The sequence below is a fragment of the Onychostoma macrolepis genome, chromosome 01 (genome assembly GCF_012432095.1).
Source record: "Onychostoma macrolepis isolate SWU-2019 chromosome 01, ASM1243209v1, whole genome shotgun sequence".
Classification (NCBI taxonomy): domain Eukaryota; kingdom Metazoa; phylum Chordata; class Actinopteri; order Cypriniformes; family Cyprinidae; genus Onychostoma; species Onychostoma macrolepis.
The window spans coordinates 6,948,869-6,964,606 of NC_081155.1; the positions used below are offsets into that span (position 1 = coordinate 6,948,869).

The 15,738-nt window shown below is 35.1% G+C and overlaps 1 protein-coding gene across 3 annotated transcripts in view; it reads right to left on the reverse strand.

Annotated features, from left to right (window-relative positions):
• Positions 1–15,738, reverse strand: part of LOC131536619 (NXPE family member 3-like) — a 40,692-nt gene that overhangs the window by 8,074 nt on the left and 16,880 nt on the right. The window contains exons 7-9 of one of the 3 annotated variants that reach the window (XM_058769657.1): positions 9,962–10,302; positions 8,143–8,196; positions 6,473–6,498 (exon numbers count right to left, since the gene is read on the reverse strand). In XM_058769657.1, coding sequence (XP_058625640.1) covers positions 6,473–6,498; positions 8,143–8,196; positions 9,962–10,302 — 421 coding nt within the window. The remainder of the gene's footprint in view (positions 1–6,472; positions 6,499–8,142; positions 8,197–9,961; positions 10,303–15,738) is intronic. The other 2 variants (XM_058769650.1, XM_058769644.1) reach the window with 2 other exon arrangements.

Here is a 15,738-nt window from a genome sequence, read left to right on the forward strand (position 1 = left end):
GCTGTTACTGTGAATCACAGAGGATCAGATGTTGATGTTTTATTGGTTAAAATGATACCACCATCATGTAGATCAGTGTTTGCTTTAGTTGGGCTCTTGACCCTTGACTCCTGTGTTAGATCTCTCTGTAGCAATGCATGTGCTGTTGTAAAGCGGAGAGATCAGTGCTGTGCAGTGAGCAACTGTTAGTTGTTTTCATATGATGAGGTAATCATCAGGTGCTTACCTGTTTGCATCCAAATATACTGTGTGTATATATATATATATATATGTACACATACAACATTTTTAATTTTTTTAATTTATGTTCTGCTTTTGAATAAACAACTCTGTGAAACCACAGTACGCAATGAATTTACTGCTGTAGCAGTTATAGAGTAAGAATTTTAAATCTAATGCATTTAAATATTTAAACTCCAGTCCTACTCAGACACACACAGACATCAAGAACCAGCGTATGAATATCAACAAAATGCTTCATGCTGCAATGCATGCTGGGTAACACCACGGTATGAATAATTATTGTCACCACTGTTGAGGATCGTATGATAAGTGTTCATGTCTAAAAGCCTGAGCAATATAATTCTTAATTTTTTCCAATATTTAATATTACGATGGCATTTGTTTAATAGTAAATTCCTGCAGTTCTGTAACAGCTGAACGTCAGTAAATAAACCAAAGAGAGGCACCTTCAAGATGTTCATTCAAGTGACATAAAAGCCAAAAGTGTAAGCTCATCTGCTTCCTCAAGCTTTTAATTCAGCAATGTGCAAATGTTTGTTGTGAATCAATATTGCAATTGCTTAAAAGCAATCCATTCTCAGTTACTAAAAGGGTCAAGAGCCCAACTAAAGCAAACACTGATCTCCATGATGGTGGCATCATTTTAACCAATAAAACATCAACATCTGATCCTCTGTAATTCTCAATAACAGCAGGTGTTCATCACTAATGCACAATCAACATTTAATTAGTCTCTCAATTATCTCTTAATTACCTCAACTCGTTGAGGTCTTGGGATTTGACTCGAAACTTGCTTGTGACTTGAAAGGAATGAGTTGGTTCCTCCTCTGGTGAAATCAGCTGCTGAGTTCATGGGTGGAATAAACACATGGCAGGACTTTTACTTTCTGACCCTGGATTTGACACCTCTGGTCATAAATTAATCTATTACTTTTCCTACATAATTTTTTAACAGAAAAAGTGGTAAAATACCTATTTAGGAGTCTTAGACCTTTCCAACGATATATAGTTTGTCATGATTAGATTAGGATTTAATTGTAAAATAGTGAAGTAAAGGTAGATGTCCCACAGGGTGGACGGTGACAGTTAAGAGGTTAATGTGTAATTGTGAAACAACAAAACATGAATTTTACTCAAATCTTTGCAGTATGTCATCAACATTTATGTATTAAACTACTTAGCAAAGAGATCATAACTGCATCAACAAATCCACATTTACTGCCTTTAAATAAAGCAGCAGAACATCAGTGTTCGTGGCTCATCATTAACTGAAGCACAGGCTCTACTGTCCAGCACAATGGTGACCCACAAAACTAAATTAAACTAACAGATCTCTCTTGTGCAAAAACACATAAATAACAGTAATCTACTGGCAGCTCAGATTGCCAGCATGCTACTTTTTTTCTACAGCTTGTAGCCATAAATTAATTACAGTTTATGACTGTTAAATTATGTATCATGCTGTTTTTGTTGTTGTTGTTGTTGTTATTATTGTTGTTGTTTTTTCTTCATCTTACATCTTTAACCCTTTAAACCTCACAGAAAAATCCTCAGTTTTAAATGAACACTTAAAGGGATAGTTCACCCAAAAATGAAAGTTCTGGCATCATTTACTCACCCTCAAGTAGTTGTATGAATGTCTTTGTTCTGCTGAACACAAAGGAATATATTCTGAAGAATGTGGGAAACAGAGCAGTTCTGGGGCACCATTGACTTCCATTGTATTTTTTTTTTCCTACTATGGAAGTCAATGGTGCCCCAAAACAGCCTGGTTACAAACTTTCTTCAAAATATCTTCCTTTGTGTTCGGCAGAACAAAGAAATTCGCACAGGTTTGGAACTACTTGAGGGTGAGTAAATGATGACAGATTTTTCATTTTCGGGTGAACTATCTCTTTAAGGCCCGGGTATACTTCACGTTTCGCTTACGAACGCATCTCTCATGGAGTCGCGTCCGCACAGCTTTTACAGCATACACTGTAAAACCCAACAGTTAGGGTAACTCAAACTGTTTGAGTAAACCAATTGCCTTAAAAACCCAAGTTAGGATAACTCAAACCATTTGATGAAACTTATTGTCTTAAAACTTTTAAGTTTTTAAATCTAACAATTATGAGTGCACTGAACTTATTTCAGTTGAGTTCACTAAAATAAGATATACATTGCAGTTAAGTAATTAAGTGATTAATTAAGTGCTGATTGAGCATTAGTGATGAACACCTGTTGTTAACAAACAGAATCACTGACAGAAAGAGAAACACAAGAACAACAACTGACTTTAGACACGCTTAGATGAAATCAACTGAAATAAAATACATTAAATCTCAAGATCTGATTAAACAACCCCACAAACAGCATCACCAGCTCCACTTATTAATAACCAGACTGACTTTATTTCTGTCAGACATCTACAGAAGATCTTATTGAGAATTAACTAAGGTTTAGATGTTGATTTATTTTCATTTGAAGTAACCATGTTAGAGATCAGTGTCTGCTTTAGTTGGGCTCTTGACCCTTGACGTCTGTGTGAATAGTTTTTTTGTTTTCCCTGGCTGTTGTAACCGTGTGTTCTTCAAACATATTTGTTACAATTCAAAAGCCCAGAGGACGTGATCAGTAGTTGGTTGTTATATATTTATAATGACAATCATCTATTACTGAGCTGATTTCATTGAGAATAAACACAACTCATTGTGTGTCTAACCTCTGGTTAAGTTAATGTATTGATTATAGTAAAAGCGATTCTAAGAGCCACCGGTTCTGGGATACTCCGTTAACAGAAAGGACTTTCTAAACAGTTTGTCCACAAAAAGTTTTAATCGATGGTAGCAATTAGACTCACACAGACATCAAGAATCAGCTTGTGAACCTCAACAATGGTGACCATTAAAAAAATATAATAATAATTTTGCAATGCATGCTGGGTACTAGCATAGTACAAAACTCATCCATGGCTCCCAGCATGCATTGCTGCATGATTTTTTAAATTTATTTTTTAATGGTCACCATTGTTGAGGTTCACAAGCTGATTGTTGATGTCTGTGTGAGTCTAATTGAGTCAAACTGTTTAGAAAGTCCTTTCTATTAACTGACTACCACAGAACCAGTGGCTCTTAGAATCACTTTTACTATAATCAATATGTTCATTCGATCAGAAATTAGACACAATGAGTCTATGTTCAATCTCTATGAGATCAGCCCACTAATAGATGATTGTCATTATAAATACATAACAACCAACTACTAATCATTTTCTCTGGGCTTTTGAGTTGTAACAAATATGTTCGAAGAACACATGGTTGAACAATTGAAACAATAAATCAACATCTAAACCTTAGTTAATTCTCAATAAGATCTTCTGTAGATGTCTGACAGAAATAAAGTCAGTCTGGTTATTAATAAGTGGAGCTGGTGATGCTGTTTGTGGCGTTGTTTAATCAGATCTTGAGATTTAATGTATTTTATTTCAGTTGATTTCATCTAAGGCTGTGTCTAAAGTCAGTTGTTGTTCTTGTGTTTCTCTTTCTGTCAGTGATTCTGTTTGTTAACAGCAGGTGTTCATCACTAATGCTCAATCAGCACTTAATTAATCAATTAACTGAACTCAGCTGAAATAAGTTCAGTGTACTCATAATTGTTATTGTCTTAAAACTTTTAAGATTTTAAATCTAAGTTTCATCAAATGGTTTGAGTTATCCTAACTTGGGTTTTTAAGGCAATTGGTTTACTCAAACGGTTTGAGTTACCGTGACTTGTTGGGCATATATCTTATTTAGTGAACTCAACTGAAATAAGTTCAGAGTACTCATAACTATTAGTTTTAAAAAACTTAAATATTTTAAGACAATACGTTTCCTCAAACGGTTTGAGTTAACCTAACTTGTCAGGTTTTTAAGGCAATCGGTTTACTCAAACGGTTTGAGTTACCCTAACTGTTGGGTTTTACAGTGTAGTTACTTTATTAGCATGCAAATTAAGAGAATATTATCCATTTATTAGTAGTAATTAAGCACATATTAATGCCTTATTCTACATGACCTTATTCTACATCCCTAATCCTACCCAATACCTAAACTTAAAGGGGTGGTTTACTGCTTTTTTTCTTTGCTTGATTGTGTTTATGGGGTGCAATATAACATGTCTTCGTGTTTCGTTTGTTAAAAAACGCCTTATTTTTCATATATTTCACCTTTATTGTAAGCCGCTTTCTCCTCTGTCATTTGAACGACCGGTTGACTTCCTGATTCTATGAAACCACTCCCTCAGAAACAGGCTATGCGCTCAGATTGGTTATTTGGGCCGGTGTGTTGTGATTGGCTAAACAGCGTACTGCACATTGTCCGGAAAGTCACGCCCATTACCTTCACGGGCGACAGTTGCATGTGCTGCGGTCAAATGTAAATAATGGTGTCAATATTGCTGTATCAGTTTGAGTCAGAATCAGACCCAGAAAGCGGTAATGAAGAGAGTCAAGCAGAACTTCCGCAAGCACGGCTCTTACAAACGTTTCTGAATGGAAGTTTGCTGTTGTGATTACATATAATTTTTTGAAGTTTGTACACGTTTGTCTTATACACACAAAATAGCATCGAACTAACTGGCTACTATAACCAAACAGCGTTGGCTTGTGTTTACGTTCTTGATCAAATCGAAAAATTACGTCATAAAGTATACATGGAAAATACATTTACAAAATTAGTACACAATTACAAATTCGGGTCCAAAATGTTTGTACGCGTTTGTCATAGACACACGAAATAGCATTTAACTAACTGGCTACTAAAGCCACACAGCAAAAAATCCAGAGTGAAATTAACTCTCCTGGGAGTACATGTGAGACCACACTCAAGAGTGTGAAAGTGTTAAAATAACAGTGTTAAATTAACACTGAAGCAGAGTTAAAGTTAATGAGATAATTAAGTGATTAATTAAGTGATGATTGACCATTATTGAAGACACCTGATGTTAACGAGCAGAATCACCAAAGGAGAAAATCTAAATTTTCATGTCACCATTATAGTGGTCAGCGTTTGCTTTAGTTGGGCTCTTGACCCTTACAGTTTCAAAGTTAGAATTTGTTTGGTTGTTGTAGTTGAGTTCTATCAGACAGACAAGAAATGAAAAAAAAAAACTGTTCATGTGATGTTGGTTGAGTTTTCACATAATCATTTAATCTGAATCACCAAACTCATTTAGAGCCTGAACCTAAAAAAGTCAGATTTACCTTGTTGCTCTTAACAGCCCTGTGACTCTACAGTATCCAATTATTAAAAGGATTTCTTGAAAATTGTTCAGAAAATTAAAAAAAGAGAAATCTTTCTTCTAGGCACACACAGACATCAAGAATCAGTGTATGAACCTCAACAACGGTGACAAACAGCATATTCAGAAAAACAGATCAACTCTAAACATTAGAAAACAAGCTACTAAAAGTCACATAAAAAACAAAAATAAAATAGTAAGAATAAAGGAAATTACTAAGACAATTCATTCATGCCGCAATGCATCATGGGAGCCATGGATGAGTTATGATTGGTGGCACCCAGAATGCACTGCTACATGCTTTTTTGATTGTCACCGTTGTTGAGATTCACAGGTTGATTCTTGATGTTTGTGTGTCTAAATGAAAGACTCTTTTCAAAGATTTTTGAACGAACACCTTTTTAAAAAATTCCTCTGATTGTATTGAACATGCTAGAAATCCTATGCTAATGAATCACAGGACTGCTATAATCAACAATGTAAATCTAACTCAGAGATTTAGAAAAAAATAATATACAATTTTTTTTTTTTTCCTTTTTCTTGTTGCTTGTCTGTCTGTTGTAATTCAGTTACAACAACCAAATAAAATACAATATTAAAAAGATAAGGGTCAAGAGCCCAACTAAAGCAAACGCTGACCACTATAATGGTGATATAAAAATTTAGATTTTCTCCTTTGGTGATTCTGCTTGTTAACATCAGGTGTCTTCAATAATGGCCAATCATCACTACAATTAATCGCTTAATTATCTCATTACTTTAACTCTGCTTCAGTGTTAATTTAACACTCTTATTTTAACACTTTCACACTCTTGAGTGTGGTCTCACATGTACTCCCAGGAGAGTTAATTTCACTCTTTTTTTGCTGTGCAGCGTTGGCATTTGTTTACGTCCTTGATAAAACTAAAACATTACGTCTGAATTTTCATACATGCAAATACATTTAAAATGATTAAATCTTACTTACAGGTTGTGGCCCAACACCTGCTGCCTCTGCACAGCAAAAAATCCAGAGTGAAATTAACTCTCCTGGGAGTACATGTGAGACCACACTCAAGAGTGTGAATTTATTGAGGGAAAAGTCGTAGTTAATAGTGAATAAGTGTTCCCTATTCTAAAGTGTTACCGAGTCCTCTCAGCTTGTCTAAGATTGTTAACAAGCAAAAACACTGAAGGAAAGAAGAGAACAGAAAAAAAAGAGACAAACAAAAACTCAAGAACTACAACTGACTGCAGCCACAGCCTTAGATTAATTCAGCTGAAGATAAAAGACATTACATCTCTGAAGATCTCAGCAGAGGGGGATTAGACAACTTCACAAACAGCATTACCAGCTTCACTTATTACTAATCAGACTGGCTTTCTCTCAGATGTCTACAGAAGTCATTATTGAGAATCTACAGGCGTTTAAAATCTAACGTTTGTCTCATTTGAAGTCACCATAATGGAGATTAATGTTTCCATTAGTTGGGCTCTTAACTCTTATTACAATTAGTTTGTCTTGCTGGCTGCTGTGATGGTGTGTTTATTAAACACTTTTATAGTAGCAAATAAAGACCAAATGAGATCAGGTAACGATAGTCGGCTATTGATGGTTCTGCAAACATAATGAAATAGCCTGATTCATTAATGCTGTTTGACTCAAACGATTGTGTTGTGCCAATAACATGTTTGCTGTATAAAACTGCACCGTAGACATTTACACGCTGATTGCTGATATCTCTTCATGCTAATTTTTTTTAGCTTTCAAACTGATTTTGCAACTCACATTGCAGTAACAGGGTTTATAACGTAAAAGCATTAAATTGCACAGCTGATAGATTCAAATGACTTCAGTGAATCAGGCCATTACACCATAATTGTGAACCATAGCAAACTATCATGGACTGCAAATGCGTTTGTTAAACACACTGTCACAACAGCCAAATAAGTCAAATGATTAATAATAAGAGCCCAACTAACTGAAACACGAATCACCATTATGGTGACCTCATATGAAACAAGCATTAGATTTAAACCCCTGTTAATAGTAAAAATAGTAAGAATAAAATAAAATACTAAGACAGTTCAACAGCATAACTTATTCACGTCGCACTGCTTGCTGAGTTTTGATTGATGCTCCCAGAATACACTACAACATGGAGCTTTATGTTAATTGTCAAGCCACTATATGCTGATTATGTTTTTACTGAAGCATAACCAACACCTGAAAACATTTTCGCTTGGCTTTTTTGCCATAACAAACATGTCTAAACAAACACACAGTTATGGAGACCAAAGTAATTCTAATGATTTAAAGTCAAGAGTCAAGAGCCTAACTAAAGCAAACACTGACCTCGATAATGGAAACTTCAAACAAAACTAAAACATCAACATCTAAAGTCAATCTGGTTAGTAATGTGTGAAGCTGGTAATGCTGTCTGTGGAGTTGTTCAATCATCCTAAGCCAAGATCTTAAAAGATTTAATGTCTTCTTTTATCGTGCATTGATTTAATCTAAGGCTGTGGCTGAAGTCAGTTGTAGTTCTTGTATTTCTGCTCATCTTTTTTTTCTGTTCTTGTTTCTCTCTCTTTCAATGAGTCAGTTTGTGGTTTTACTGTGAAGAGTTTCTGTTTGTCTGAGTTTTGTGAGGTTACCATTGTGCTGAAGAGTAGAGTCTGTCCTTCAGTCCAGGAGAAGCCCAAAAGACACTGATAATATGATTAATATTGTTTTATTTAAAGACAGTCATTGTGTAGTTGCTGATGCAGTGAAAATCTTTCAGCTAGCTCCAGTTGCACATGCATGGGTGCTGTGGTTAAAAGCTATTATCTGGAATAAATTTGATTTTGATATTTTAATGGTTGTGTATTCTTTAGTTATTTTCGCTTTAAGAAATAATGTTTCTAAGTAGACTCAAATGAAATAAGTTCAAAGTATTAATATGTTCATGTTAAAAAATTTAGTTTATGAATTTAATTGGCAGTTGGCTAATTTAAGGAATTCAGTTTCTAAAAATGAAATTAGTTAACATGAGTTTTAATTTAGTCCATTGTATCTTTACAGTACAATACTGTAAACTAGACTACGGTAAATAACTGCACAATTAACAGTAAATTAATGACAACAGTGTTTCCAGTATTTTAGCATTAATTTACAGGGCAAGGTTTTAGTGTAGATGTTTGACCTACAGTAACTAGCTGGCAACAGTGTTGCCAATATATTACGGTCTAACGCCCGTTTCACACCGCAAGCGTGAGCAGTGCGTATTTCGTTTCGCCGCCCATGTTAACAAATTAGTGCATTCACACTGGGAGCAGGAGCAGCGCGATGGTTTCAGCGCCGAGTCTATTTTTGCTGTGCCGCTCACGCTCAATTAAAATGACAGCACACTTTTGATGGACAATAAATATTTCACACAAAACGTGCTAAAAATGCACAGAATAAGCATGTCTAGTGTGTTTTAAGATGAATTGGAGTATGGCAGGAAAGAAAATGAACAATCAAAAATATGTATAGAAGATTTACCCATTTTAACTTGTTTTTCATTTTTAATTGCCATAAGCAAATTATAACTTAAAGCATTTTATCAAACTCACAATGGACAATTCATCTTGCTCAGGATCTTAAGTTACAATGGAGTATATACAGTAGGCCTACATAAGAAATTCATTATTCATTCATTATTGACAGCTTCTATAAGAAATGGAGATTATGGGTAAAAGTATATATTATTAAAAAAAAAAAAAAAGAAAAAAAACAACAGTATAAACTTTCTGTATTTGAGTATGTATTTTGTTGTTGACCATTTACACGCTAATCCCCAAGACTTCAAAACTTTAAAGTTTATAACTTACCAACTTCTAAAAACAAATTTATAGTTGTCTTTGTAAAGAAATATGTCGCTTTGGAGCCGCTGCTGTGACGCTGAACAAACGCTTCCAGTGTGAATACTCTGACGAGTCTGCAGCTGCAGTGACGCTGTAGTTACGCTGACGTGACGCTGCCACGAAGCTTACGCTTGCGGTGTGAAACGGGCGTAACAGTGTACTGAAACAAGTTTCAGAATGGTAATTGTACAGAAGGAACACAAGAACAGAAATGTTAAAACACTGATTCTGCTCGGAGTGAACCGAGGTGCAGAGGCACTTCCTTCAGCCTGAGGCTTATTAATTTTAGTTTTGGTGTGAAAGATTGCCAAAAATAATCTTTGGGCTTTTTGTTATTAAAGACAATTAAGCAAGCTCAGCCCAGACAACAATAGTAGAAGCAACTTAATGCATTATGTTTTATAAAAAGTAACTAAGTAATCCAATTAGTTACTTTTTAGTGGAGTAACACAATATTGTAATGCATTACTTTTTAAAGTAAGTTTCCCCAACACTGTAGACTTTCATGTACAACAAATACCATAACAAGTACCATACTGTTTTTCTTGTTGAAAACAAGGTAGGATTGGAAAGTGAGCAAGTGTACCTTTAGTCCAGCAGTGTTTGCAGACTTGATGATAACGGTGGTCTCTGGAGCGCGGCTCAGCAGTGCAACCACAGACTGGCGGATTTTGGCCACTTCATACACGTAAAATGTTATTGGATGAAAAACCAGGTGAGCAAAGAAAGTGAAGACAATGACTACATGAGGCCCACCGGCTAATTCATCAATATCATTGCTGATATAGTGCAGATTAGTAATAGGCATTTTACTAAATCGCACAGGAACGCTGTGTGGCCTCCAGTGAATAATGATGTTATTTTCCAACTCAACAGCCATCAGTGGGCCATTTGCAGGAGGAGTGTGGAGGTCCATTCTCTTTATGCCTAATAAAGATACATGAAACTAATATTATAATCATAGCTTTAGAAATTCATACAGCTTTGGAAAAGCAAGTGTGTAAAAAATAATGAGCAAATTTTCATTTTTGGGTGAACTATCCCTGCTAGTGATTGTGAAAGGAAGCTTTGCGAAGCTCCAAGGCTTTCCCCTTGAACCCAAAAAGCTCCAAGGCTTTCCCCTTGATTTGTTAGTTAATTTAGCTTATGATATAGTTTAACGTCTGACAATTTTAATATTAATCTGAAAAACTTTTGAAACTTATTCTGCACTGAAAGTTAACTTTTTTTTTCATCCAACAGACTTCAAGAATCAGTATATGAATCTCAACAATGGTGACAATCAACATAAAGCTCCATGTTGCAGTGCATTCTGGGAGCACCAATCAAAACTCATCCATGGCTCCCAGCATGCAATGCGACATGAATAAATTATGCAGCTGTTTTAGTATTTTCTTTTATTCTTACCATTTCCTTTTGTTTTGCTATTTTGTGATTTTTAGTAGCGTGTTTTGTATTATTCACAGATGATCTTTTTATCTGAATTTGTTGATTGTCACCATTGTTGAGATTCATAACGCTGATTCTTGATGTCTGTATGATAATACTGTTTTAAGTTTCTAGTGCCGATTTACTTTTGAAAGTCTTTCAGATTAATTTTGAAGCTGAAGAATCAAGCTATTTATTTTACGTGAACAAAACCAAAAGTTTTAAACAATCAATGACTGTGCTATGAAATCCGTTATGAAAGTCACTAAATGTTGGTGATTTCTTTATAGAAGTCTAACCATCAACACCCCTTTGCCATAACTAACATATCTAAACAAACACACAGCTATGATAGCCAAAGGAATTATGAATTCTTAAGTCAAGGGTCAAGAGCCCAGAGCCCAACTAAAGCAAACACTGACCTCGATAATGGTAATTCAAATGAAACTAAAACATCAACATCTAAAGTCAATCTGGTTAGTAACGTGTGAAGCTGGTTATACTGTTTGTGGAGTTGTTTAATCATCCTCTGCTGAGATCTTGAGAAATTTAATGTCTTCTTTTATCTTTTGTTGATTTCATCGAAGGCTGTGGCTGAAGTCAGTTGTAGTTCTTGTATTTCTGCTCGCCTCGTCTCTTTTTTCTGTTCTTGTTTCCTTTCTTTCAGTGATTCAGTTTGTTAACAGCAGGTGTTCTTCATTAATGTTCAATCATCACTCAATTACTAAACTAATTATCTCACTAACTTTAACACTGCTTCAGTGTTACTTTTGTAACACTCTGAGTGTGGATTATATATACACTGCACTCAAAAAAATGATTTGGTCTAATTTGCGCCAGTGTTCATGTGTTTCCACACTACAGAGTGTTCAAGTAGAATTGAAGCAGTGCTGGAGTTAAGGAGATAATTATGTGATGATTGATCATTAATGATGAACACCTGCTGTTATCAAGAAGAATCACCGAAGGAAAGAGAAACACAAGAACTACAACTGACTTCAGCCACAGCTGAAGATGAAATCAACTGAAAAAAAAGAAGACATTAAATCTCTCAAGATCTGATTAAACAGCATCAGACTGACCAGACTGACTTTATTTCTGTCAGACTTCTAGAGAAGCTCTTATTGAGAATTAACAGAGGTTTAGATGCTTTATTGTTTTGTTTGACATCACCATCAAAGAGACCAGTGTTTCCTTTTGTTGGGCTCTTGACCCTTGACATGTTGGTGTTAATATTACGCTGATTGCTTTAATTGTGTGATAATTTAAAACACACTTAGCTTAACCAGCGAAGCCAAGTGAAAAAGAGTTGTGGCTGAAGTCAGTTGTAGTTCTTGTGTTTCTCTTTCCTTCGGTGATTCTTCTTGATAACAGCAGGTGTTCATCATTAATGATCAATCATCACATAATTATCTTCTTAACTCAACACTGCTTCAATTCTACTTGAACACTCTGTAGTGTGGAAACACATGAACACTGGCGCAAATTAGACCAAATCATTTTTTTGAGTGTGGGAGTGTTGATTTAACACTGGAGGTTTTACTGTGCAGCTAATCAAGGTCTTCAGGAATATTAGAAACTTCCAAGCAGGTGTGATTTGGAGCTGGTTGGAGATAAACTCTGTAGAGCTGTGGCCCTCCAGGAATTGAAGTTGAGACCTCTGCCCTAAACTGTATTGTAAAATTCATTATTAATTTCAGTATTAATTTCATTAATATGTTTTGCGCTGTGTGTCTGTTTTTCCTCAAAGAACCAACTTGCCTAATGTTGGTTTGATTGTTTTTGTTACATGGGAAAATAAATAATGTTGCCTACCTGATGTTGTAGGTCTTTTGGTCAAACGGTTCTGGCCTGGTATAGAAATAAATTAGTGCTGCTCTAAGATAACGGGTCTGCTGTACAGCAAAATCCCCAGTGTTAATTTAACACTCTGAGTGTGGACTCACTGGACTCAAATAAACACCGAATCAGTGTTAAAAGTAACACTGAAGCAGTGTTAAAGTGAATGAGATAATTAGGTGATTAATTGAGTGGTGATTGACCATTATTGAAGACACCTGATGTTAACAAGCAGAATCACCAAAGAAGAAAATCAAAATTTGTATGTCACCATTATAGTAGTCAGTATTTGCATTAGTTGGGATCTTGACCCTTTCATTTTAAATTTAGCTTAGTTGCTGTAACTGAGTTATAACAGCTAGACAAACCAAGAGCAAAAGTCATCGGGTGGTGATGATTATGTTTTAACGTAATCATTATTTGACTTGAATCATTTAACTTATTTAGAGTCTGATCTCTGAGCTATATTATCTTTATTGATTTAGAATCAGCGTATGAATCTCAACTACGGTGGCAAACAGCGTATTCAGATGAACAGATCAACTCTGAACATCACAAAACAAGCTGCTAAAAAGTCACATAAAAACAGCAAAAATAAAAGAAAATAATAAGAATAAAAGAAATTACAAAGACAAATCAGCTCATAATTTATTCATGAATACATGAATGCATTAATCAGAATGCATGAAGGGAGCCAATGAAATTTAGATTTTCTCCTTTGGTGATTCTGCTTGTTAACATCAGCTGTCTTCAATAATGGTCAATCATCACTCAGTTAATCACCTAATTATCTCATTCACTTTAAGACTGCTTCAGTGTTTATATGAGTTCAGTGAGTCCACACTCAGAGTGTTAAATTAACACTGGGGATTTTGCTGTGTACTGCCGGTGCATGTTTAACAATCAGGACCCGTGCAGGACTCTGCTTTAAACTGCTTTGCGTCTCTCCGTCAGATAACCCCATGTGAGTGATGCGCCATTTACAGGTAGGCCTATTTCCCTTAACCGTCACACAGCTCATATATTTTTCCGTCAAAGGGTGAGAATGTAATGATTGCGAAAACGATCATATAGTTTTAATTATTACTTTATTTCAGTTTACCAAATTGTTTTTTCATCAATCATTTTCGTTTACGAAAATAACCTTGGTCACAGATCATGTGGTTATGGCAAAATGAATCAAGCTCTGGCACAGTGCTTCACTGTGAGATCTTTAGTTTTTTTGGTACAAGCTTCAAAGCCTCTGTGCCGAACGTCACATCACTAGTAAGCTGGTGAAAAATGTGTGAGATTAAGCGTAGTAAATTAACCTTCATCCTTCCCTCAAATTTTGTAACAAATATTTCCCTCACAGGTCAAAATGACCCGAAGGCCTATATATATATATATATATATTTTTTTTTTTTATATTTATGGTGGCTTTTTTATGATTTTTAAAAAAAATTGGATATCAAACCAGCCGGATTACAATACAAGAACTACAACTGACTTCAGCCACGGCCTTAGATGAAGTCAACACAAGATAAAAGACATTAAATCTCTCAAGATCTCGGCAGAGGATGATTAAACCACTCCACAAACAGTATTACCAGCTTCACACGTTACTAACCAGACTGACTTTAGATGTTGATGGTTTAGTTTAGTTTGAATTACCATTATCGAGGTCAGTGTTTGCTTTAGTTGGGCTCTTGACCCTTGTCTTAAAACATTACAATTATTTTGGCTGCTATAGCTGTGTGTTTGTTTAGACATGTTAGTTACGGCAAAAAAAAAAAAAAAAGAAACATCTAATAGAAAATGTGATCAGGGCTGGTTATGTTTCAATAAAGATGTAATCAGCATATAATGGCTTGAGTAACGGATGTAATTTGGAGTATTAGTCACTGGTAAATTTATTAGTTAATTTTGTTATGGAGCCTATATGCATAGTTTAAAATGTGACACTTTTCATATTAATCTGAAAGACTTTTGAAACTTATTTTGCACTGAAAGTTTTGCTTTTCTTCATCAAACAGACTTCAGGAATCAGCATATGAATCTCAACAATGGTGACACTCAAAATAAAGCTCCATGTTGCAGTGCATTCTGGGAGCACCGATCAAAACTCATCCATGGCTCCCAGCATGTAATGCAACATGAATAAATTATGCAAATGTCTTAGTATTTCCTTTTATTCTTACTATTTCCTTTTGTTTTGCTATTTTGTTGTGACTTTTAGTAGAATGTTTTGTAATGTTCACAGTGAATCTGTTTATCTGAATATGTTGATTATCATACAGACACCAAGACTCAGCGTATGAATCTCAACAATGGTGACAATGCAATTTTAAGCCTCTAATGCCAATTTACTTTTGAAAGTCTTTCAAATTTAAATATAAAGCTTGATCCATCAGTTTTAAGCTTATGTCAGCAAAATCTAAAATTTTAACCAATCAATGACTACACTCTGAAAAAAATCAGTTATGAAAGTCACTAAATGCTGATGATTTCTTCGTTGAAACCTAACCATCAACAACCGATTGCCATAACCAATGTCTAAACAAACACACAGGTATAGCAGCTAAAGTAATTGTAATGTTTTAAGTCAAGGGTCAAGGGTCAAGAGCCCAACTAAAGCAAACACTGACCTCGATAATGGTAATTCAAACAAAAGTAAAACATAAACATCTAAAGTCAATCTGGTTAGTAACGTGTGAAGCTGGTAATACTGTTTGTGGAGTTGTTTAATCATCCTCTGCTGAGATTTTGAGAGATTTAATGTCTTTTATCTTCAGTTGATTTCATCTAAGGCTGTGACTGATGTCAGTTGTAGTTCTTGTATTTCTGCTCGTCTCATCTCTTTTTTTTTTCTGATATTCTTTCTTTCTTTCAGTGATTCAGTTTGTTAACAGCAGGTGTTCTTCACTAATGCTCAATCATCACTCAATTACTAAACTAATTATCTCATTAACTTTAACACTGCTTCAGTGTTACTTTTTTAACACTCTGAGTGTGGATTATATAAACACTGGGAGAGTTGATTTAACACTGGTGTTTTTTTGTTTTGTTTTTTATACTGTGTAGCGGTACTCAACACAGAAGGTACACCTCGTCAAC